The sequence below is a fragment of the Nematolebias whitei genome, chromosome 6 (assembly GCF_014905685.2).
Source record: "Nematolebias whitei isolate Nwh7 chromosome 6, NemWhi1, whole genome shotgun sequence".
Lineage (NCBI taxonomy): Eukaryota > Metazoa > Chordata > Actinopteri > Cyprinodontiformes > Rivulidae > Nematolebias > Nematolebias whitei.
This window is the reverse complement of record NC_056503.1, coordinates 3,443,010-3,452,134: the sequence shown is the minus strand read 5'-3', so window position 1 is coordinate 3,452,134 and position 9,125 is coordinate 3,443,010. Positions and strand designations below refer to the sequence as shown.

Here is a 9,125-nt window from a genome sequence, read left to right as displayed (position 1 = left end):
AGACTGCAACAAAGCCAAGATTCATCTTGTCTGCTGGATTCCTTAGATAGAGAACTTTACTAATTGGCTTTTATGTGAATGTTCCTGTAAAGTGACCTGAGACAACTTTGTTGTGATTTGGCGCTATATAAATAAACTGAATTGAATTAGAAGGCCGTTTTCCCTTCTTCACATGCTTCTTTTTACCAGTGGCCACAGCACATTTCTTCTCTAAAGTCCTCCTTGAAGCGCAGGTTGTTTGCTTTCAGAAAGCATGACTGCTTGGCTGCCTTCCATACCGTGTCCCTCTAGTGTCTCATGGATGAGATGATCACTTTTCGAAGACGTCCCGTGCTTGTAACGCAACCCAGCCCGTGTATGCTGTCGATAACACCTGGTAGTTTTTCTTTGCATCCCAGCGTTGTCTTCTGGCAGATGGAAATAACCTTGTTATAGACATCTTCTCCTTCTTCTTTTATTCAAAGTTGCAAGTCCCATCTTCTTTTATAACGTGGAAGTTCGAGCAGCTTGTTTTCCATTTGCAGCACCTTTTCTTCTGTTTTCCCAACTCTCCTAATGGTTTCCGCCATCTTTTCTTGATGAACTTTTATTATCCTTTATAAACTTTTATACATCTTTTCTTGATAAAAAATGTTTCTTGGATAAACTCCACCAATGCTTTGAGGTCATTTATACTTGCTTGTAGACCGTCCGCTCTCTCATTTATTGTCAACTTTATAGATGCTTTCATGTTTTCAGCGAAGTTTTGGTCTTCCATCAATTTGTGACTTTTAGCTGACATGTTCATGTATTTTCTGTGCTGATGGATTTGCTTTTAACACTTGCAGCCATTATAAGGAAGTTTCAGGACATCTTCTTTTTTCTTTTCCACTTTTTAAAGCATAATGTTTGAAATGTTAATTGAAGATATTGGCGTAAATGTTTTCTTGCATTAAAGTAGCATTGCTAGCTCCTTACTTAAACAATTTCTGGAGAGCTTGCTAAGAGTGGCCATCTTGCTCGGCCTCCCCTCTATGAGTCAAACATGGCCGGCAGAGTACAAGCTTGTAGCAGGAGGAATATAGCGATCAGTGACTTCCTGGTAGGCTAATGCATTTTTTTTAAATCAGCTGTGTTACCAGCACTGTTCAGAAAAAACAAACAAACAAACAAAATTACTGTACACATTTGTGTATTGTAGCATTCTGGGGTCCATTGTGGTGGACTGCCGATCACATGGCCTCAGTGAGGGATTATGGGTAGAATTTATGTTCATTGTTAATCATTTCAGTTAGCTCTTTAAAATTATTCTTTTAGTGATTAGTCTGTTCTTGTTAGTTTATGTTCATTATGTGTTAGAACATTCAGTAGAGTAACCATGAGTGAGGGAGGTAGTTGTCATGACAACCTGTGGGGTACACTCTGTGTGTTGAACTGTAACAAAAAGGTTAAATCATGTCATCTGGACCAGTACTGGTCCAGATGACATGATTGATGATTTTTTGTTGTTATCTACTTGGATGATGGAGCTTAAAAACCTTTTTTGTGTTGAACAGTAAAACAAGTTTATAAAACACCATCTGGTGGTTGATTCTTGAGCTACAAGGGCTGCACATCTCTCTCAGTAGCTGTGTGCTGCCACCCATGTTACAACGTGAACACCCACGGCTTATATATGTACAAAATAGTTTTGTTTTTATTTTATGTTTTTATTTAGTGTGCACGGTTTATACTTAGGTTCACTCTACAGTCCAGAAAATACGGTAACTTTCATCATCTTTCAACCACTCAAGTGAATTTTAAAACTTGGGCAGATTTTTGAATTGCAACTTAAGTGTTTGCATGAAAATTCAAATGTTTTATGTCATAGCTGTGATTTTTAAACAAAATAAAAGTTGTAAACACCTTTAAGTGTTTGTAGAAGGCTTGTAATGCCATATTATTGTTGAACTCCAACACTGCAGTAGAACTCAGACTCACTCTGGGATCTTCTGGGTCAGCAGCATCACGGTGTCCCAGGAGATCTGAGTGTTGTTGAGGACGAGACGGCGGACACGGAAAAAGGCTTCGGCGCACTGCGGCTGAAGCGTGCTGCCCACCAGTGGGTTGGAGCTCAGGTTGAGGAACTCCAGATTGGGGAGGCTCAACACAATTTTACTGATCTAAAAAACAAAAAAACACCAGCTATATTTCTATTACCTTCATACAGTGATAAAACAGAAACAATGTTGTGAAGCATATAATAAGTGTGATTTTATTTTCACCTGATGTTACCAAACATAAAGATTAACATTTGTTATGTAATTTTAAAAAACAATTTTAGACATAATTAATCTAACATACTCAACAGATAAAAAATGTGGCTAATTATAAACTATTTCCAGTTCTGTACAGACATACAGTCATGAACAAAACAGTCCACCCTGTTTCACATTTATTTTACATATCAGAATAAAGTATAGAAGGATCTGGCCTTTTTACATGTTTAAAATTACTCTGATCTAATTAGAAATGTACAAAAATGCACAACACATTTTGCCAGGCTGTTTTTTTCTTTCCATCCATCCATCCCTCCATCCATCACACACTTCTTCCTTTTTGGGTCACGGGGCTCACTGGTGCCCATATCCAGCAGTCACTGTGCTAGAGGCAGGGTACACCCTGGACAGGTCTCCAGTCCATCACAGGGACACCAGGACAGGTCTCCAGTCCATCACAGGGACACCAGGACAGGTCTCCAGTCCATCACAGGGACACATAAAGACAAATGAGACAAACAACCATTCTCTCTCTCACTCTCACCTAGAGACAATTTAGTCACCAATCAGCCTAACATGCATGTTTTTGGTCTGTGGGAGGAAACTGGAGTACCCGGAGAAAACCCATGAATGCACGGAGAGAACATGCAAACTCCACCCAGAATGGCCCCCCAGCCAGGATTCAATCCGGTGACCTTCTTGTTGAAAGGCAACAGCTCTACCAACTGCGGCACTGTACTGCCCTAGGTCATTTTTATTACACAAAAACAGCGTAAATGGAAAAGCTGTGTGTGAAAATTAACTTCATCGTTGCTGTTTCCACAGATTGTAGCGTTAAACTCTACAGACATTAGTGAAATCTCTGACTGTAAAACGTTCTTAATGTAACACCGCTGCAACTCTACAGGTAAGGGACGTTCACGTCAGGACAAATGAGGGTGGAGGCTGGTGTGGGTGTCTCACCCTTGCCAACCACACCTTGATGGTGTCGGTACAGGGAGTCAAACTGGATCCAATCAATGAAACTGAAAAAGACAGGGTCAAAGTTCCTCCACATCCACTTGAGAAACTGATAAAGTCCTACAGAATCCAACTATTGAAATCTACTGGATTGTAGAGTTAACAGTTTTCCACACACAGATTTTATTTACATTTGTTTTGTTTAAAAAAAAAATAAGGGTGGAATCCCAAAAGTGGAAGAAGCAGGTAAAAGATAATGGTTGGATGGATGTTCTCTGTTTTTGTACAGTTGAGTTTAGAGTTCAATAATTTTAGAACCCGTTAAAAACAAAATCAATTTATTGTTTCCTGGTAAGAAAAGCCTAAGAACGGGAGGACGGTGGAATTCTTTTCCATGACTGTAGTTGTAGTTGTGATGTTTTTCAGCTGTTGATAAACCTTTCAGAATCTGAGTCTTCACAAAGTGTCATCAGTGTAATGCTGTAGCCATCGAAGTACAGAGCACACAACTGTAGTAAAGGCAGCACCTCATGCCAGTCGTGCAGCTTGTTGTGCGACAGGTCCAACTCCATGACATGAGAACAGAAGGCAGCGATTTCAGCCTGATCTCCAGCCCTGCTGATCCCACAGCCGTTCAACACCAGTACACTTGGCAGGTTCAGGCGGTCTTCAAGGACATACAACACAGGTGGGAGAATGAAATGTTCTGTTGCCAGAAACATTGAGTCTGATTACAACATTTCAGTTTGGGAAGAGAGACAACAAGATTTATCTAAAATACATGGGAAAATGTGTCAGAAGCACCCTTTGAGGCATCTCAGCCCAGCCCCTGGCATTCTCATATAGAAATACAACTATTTACAATTAAAAATTGAAAACGCAAACTGTAGAAATGAGTCTCGAGAAAAGTTCAAACAAGGTTGACAAGAAATGCTAAGGATGGTGTTAATACCAACGTTGTTTCTGGCCTTTCAGACTGTATTTTGCAGTGGTATACTGGTGAAAATGGTAGTCACGAAGAAAAAAACAACACTCACAATCACATGTATTTTAATACAACCATGCATTGTTTCTCTACAGCTCACCTTTCATGGGGGAACCTTGTAGACCTGCAGTGGGTATTACCACCACCCCCATCCCAGGCCCTCTGCGGTACGGAAAGTTCTCTGGGCTGTACTTTTCATTCATCACCTCCACAAAGGAACGACCTTTCTGTTCTTCTGGTAAATCCATTGCTCCTTTCAGCTTCTTCTTGAGCTGTAGAGGTGATTAAACAGCAGTTGGAACAACTAAAGGTAGTAATATATCACTGGGCTGCGACTGCTGGTGACAAGTAGGAAAGGCATTCGCAAGAGTCTCTAAAATGTCTCAAAATGTTTGCTGGGGTTCAAAGTTTCTTAGTGTGTGTTGCAGAAGCTCAAAAGCTTATCACTTATAAAATGTTCAAAAGGTTTGGTGAGACAAATTTTATCTCAAAATAGATGTGAGTGTCTAAAACCTTTCTTGAACCCTTCTCAGTTTTGTTGTGAGCATCTCCAAACCGACTCAAGATCACAAAAGCAGTATTTGGACCCATGCACGGAAATTATCTTCTGGACAGAAAACCTGCTCAGGTAAATAAAAATAAAAAACAGACAAATACAGTGGTGCTTGAATGTTTGTGAAGCCTTTGTCATTTTCTATATTTCTGCATAAATATGACCTAAAACATCATCTGATATTCACAAAAGTCCTAAAAGTAGATAAAGAGAACCTAGTTAAACATCCATCCATCCATTATCTTTTACCCGCTTCTTTCATTTTGGGTCAGGGTGTCACCGGTGCGAGGGACAGGGTACACCCTGGACAGGTCGCAAGTCCATCACAGGGACACATAGAGACAAACAACCATTCACTCTCTCACTCACACCTAGGGACAATTTAGAGTTACCAATCAGCCTAACATGCATGTTTTTGGTCTGTGGGAGGAAACTGGAGTACCAGGAGAAAACCTACATTGGGTGTCATTATTGATGAGAAGCTGACATGGAAATCTCATGTAAATTACTTAAGAATAAAATAGCAAAATCAGCTGCATTGCTGGATAAAGTAATAGGGTTTTGAATTACAAAGCTTTGTATATATTGTATAATGTAATGATTGTTCCATACTTAATCTATTGTATTAAAGTTTGGGGAAAAGCATGCAAAACAATTACAAACCATATTTTCATTTTACAAAAAAGAGCTATAAGAATTATTAGTAGGAAGTGCTATGGTCACCTGTTATGATAAGAGGCAGGAAGACGCAGTATCACTGGAATGTAAACTACTTTTATTGTCAAACAGCAGGTGCGTACATGTCAGGTGCATTCTCATTCTCAACCCCCCAGCGCAGTCTCTGTTTGCGCTCCTAGGCAACCCCTCTATGGTAGCCCAACTAGGACACAAAGGTAAATCTCACAAAATCTCCCCCGTTTCTTTTTCCTTTTTTTTTTTTTTTACAAAATTATAAATTCACTTCTCACTGCCTGTATCAGAACATAACTTAAGTAACCCTTTTGGTATGATTTGGACCAATAACAGTAAACATTTACTTTGACATCAATGCAAAGATTTTTAAAAACTCTTTAAATTTCTTTTTTTTAATTTCTCTGTATTATGAACATACAAGAACGGTGTTTTCAGAATACAGGACATCACAGGGTTGATTACCCTCAGTCCTCACAAGGAATTATTATGCCCTTTAAAATATAAGTCTCTATTAGTCTCTAAATATAAGTGGCACTTTTATCTCCCCACCTCTTGAAGTCACTCTCACGGGTGTTGCTGACCCAAGGGGAGACCCTGGAACAGGGTCTGGCGATGGCTGGCTTGCTGGTGGTTCCTGGGGAGTCACCACTTCTGTAGTTGTACAGTCCTACCGTTGTGTAGCTGGAACAGTGTGTTGCTGCTGCTCATCAATATCAGCTGTCCCTGGGACCGCCTGAAGGCGTCGTCTGTTTCAGCAGGTCACATTTCCATTAGCCATCTCCACCAAGTAGGATCTCGGCTCTCTGAACTTACTGATGACTTTGGCTGGCGTCGTCCATCCTTGGTCTCCATCAAGCTTCACTTTAACCTTCTGACCTGGATGCAGCTCAGGGAGTGGACAAGCTGAATGTCTTCGGTTGTAGAATAATTTACAAGTGTCTTTAGCTGCAGCAACCTTTTGATACACCATGTCCTGATTTTGATACACCATGTCCTGATTGGCTGGACATGGCATCTATGTCTTTTCTAGAGCTGGGACAGTGGTGTGAATTTGGCGTCCTGTCATAAGCTGAGCTGGACTCGTGCCGGTTGCTGTGGTTGTTATAGAGCAATAGCTCATTAAGGCTAACCAGGGATCAGGCTGTTTAAGGATGGACTTGTCTGTTTGGACAGCCCTTTCCGCAGCCCCATTTGACTGTGGATAATGAGGACTCGATGTTATGTGGATGAATCCATAGTTCTGTTTAAAGTCTTGGAACTCTGATGATGTGAACCGTGTTCCGTTGTCGCTGACTAGTTCCAGTGGGATTCTCCATCTCACAAACATGTGTTTAAGCTTGTTGATGACCTGCCTGCTTGTGGTAGTAGTGAGGGAAGCAATCTCAATGTCTCTTGAAAAATAATCAACAACTACAAGGAAGTTCTTACCCTCAAACTCACACAGGTCAGCTGCAATCCTCTGCCATGGGTCATTGGGTAAAGGTGTTGGCACTAGAGGTTCACATCTCTGTGTGGGTCTGTGCTCTCTGCAAACGTTGCATCTCACTTTGTTTATAATTTGAAGTCCAATACTGGGCTACCACACTGTTAATTTAGCTTGCTCTCAACTTTTAGTCAGTCCTTAGTGACCTTCATGTAGTTGATCTAAAACATTAGGTCTGAGTGCTGTGGAGATTGCAATGCGATTGTGGTAGAGCACTAGACTCTCTGACTCTGAAAGATGGCTTATGGCTGCATAGAAGACTTGTAGCGGTGAACTCTTTGCCATTCTCCGAGGTCAACCCTTTCCGATGAAAGTGATAATCTTTTGAAGTTCTGTGTCCGTCTGGGTGACACTGCAGATTTCTTCCAACTTCTGTGATGTTATAAGTTTGCTGGCAACTACATTGCTCACATAAGCATTGACTTGACTCTCAGTGTCAGACTGGCAGTTTTCATGCAACGGATGTCTTGAGAGTGTGTCTGCCCCCACTAGCTGTTTACCAGAAACATGTTCAGCAACAACATTAAATCGCATCAGGCGCATTAACCAACTCTGACATCTCAGTGGTGTTTTGTCGAGGTCATACAAGTTTATTAAAGGTACCAATGGCTTATGATCCGTTTGTAGATGTATGTGGTCCATTGCTTGAATGTAGCAGGCAAAACGTTTACAGGCCCAAACAGAAGCCAGACATTTTTTTTGATCTGCGAATATCTTTTCTCTGAATCCATGACTGTGCGTGAACAGAAGGCAACGGACCACAATTCCCCATCGTAGTCCTGTAACAGTACAGCACCCAGGCCATGACTACTGGCGTTTGCACTGACAACTGTTGGTCGGCCTGCATCATAATAACAAAATGCTGGTGCTGATGCGAGCATTGTTTTTGTTTTGTTAAATATTTGCTCATGAGACTCAGCCCACACCCATGCAGTATCTTTTCTGGGTAGATTGGTGAGTGGATGCAGCATGGTGGACAGGCCTGGCAGGAATTTACCCACATAGTTTATTAGTCCAAGTACCTGCCTGAGTTGGTCCACATTTGTGGGGTTGGGCATCTTAGCTATCGCCTCCACTTTGCTGTCATCTGGTTCACGCTGTCCGCACTGATGATGTGTCCGAAGAACCATAGTTCCCTCTTTCTGAAGTGGCACTTGGCCCTGTTGAGCTTGAGGCCTGATGCTTTGATTGTCCATAGAACTGCATCTAAGCGGTGATTATGCTTCTCTTTGTTTGATCCAAAAACAAGCATGTCATCCATCACAAAAACAGTCCCATCTAAGTCTTTGAGCAACGTGCTCATCAACTGCTGAAAGATCTCAGGTGCTGATGTAATGCCAAATGGCAGGCGCTTGAAGCAAAACCTGCCCATCAGATTTATGAATGTGGTCAGTTTCTGGCAGCTGGAGTCCAGTGGAATTTGCCAGAATCCGCTGGACGCATCCAAGGGGGAGAACATTTTAGCCCTGGATAACTCGGGAGCTATATCCTCCAATGTGGGCAGGATGTATCATTTGCATTTGACCCCCTAATTCAGATGTTTTAGATTGGCGCACACTCTGATCTCGTCTTTGTTGCGCTTTTGTGCAGCCACAATTGGTGCACATCAGTCTGTTGTCCCGGTAAATTATTTTATAATACCAAGGTTGAGCATGCACTTTATTTATTTTTTCATCTTTGGGAGGAGAGGAAACGGGACTTTGCATGGTGTGCTCACACTGTATCAGAGTCAGAGATTCTTTATTGTCATTCGCACCTCATGTGGTACATGTGGTGGAGCGAAATGATGTACACAGGGTCCCAGTTCCATCCAACAATAAAATGTAAAAGAAAAACAATGATAACTTCTAAGATATTAAGTAAGAAAAACATTAGCTAAATATACACTAAGCACTAATAGCATAAAAACATTACGTCGAACATTAGAACAAACATGAACATGAGTCTGTGTAAGCAGAGCACGCATGAACACATCAACATTGAAACAGATCAGCAGCAACATGATGTGATTTTTTCACAGTGGTTATTCTGGTTAGAGATTCATGAGTCTAACAGCCTCAGGATAGAAGCTGTTTCTCAGTCTAGTGGTTCTACACTTAATGCTCCTCAACCTCCTTCCTGAGGGGAGCGGGGCAAAAAGTGTGTGTGCTGGGTGAGTGGGGTCCTTCATGATGCAGGTGGCCCTCTTCCTGCATCTGGAGGTGTAGATGTCTG

The 9,125-nt window shown here is 41.5% G+C and overlaps 1 protein-coding gene across 1 annotated transcript in view; it reads right to left on the bottom strand.

Annotated features, from left to right (window-relative positions):
• Positions 1–4,430, bottom strand: part of LOC119411481 (tubulin-specific chaperone cofactor E-like protein) — a 38,163-nt gene extending 33,733 nt beyond the window's left edge. Inside the window, exons 1-3 of the mRNA XM_037678431.1 lie at positions 4,283–4,430; positions 3,725–3,864; positions 1,960–2,141 (exon numbers count right to left, since the gene is read on the bottom strand). Of these exons, the coding sequence (XP_037534359.1) occupies positions 1,960–2,141; positions 3,725–3,864; positions 4,283–4,430 (470 nt within the window). The remainder of the gene's footprint in view (positions 1–1,959; positions 2,142–3,724; positions 3,865–4,282) is intronic.
• Between the last annotated feature and the right edge of the window lie 4,695 nt (positions 4,431–9,125).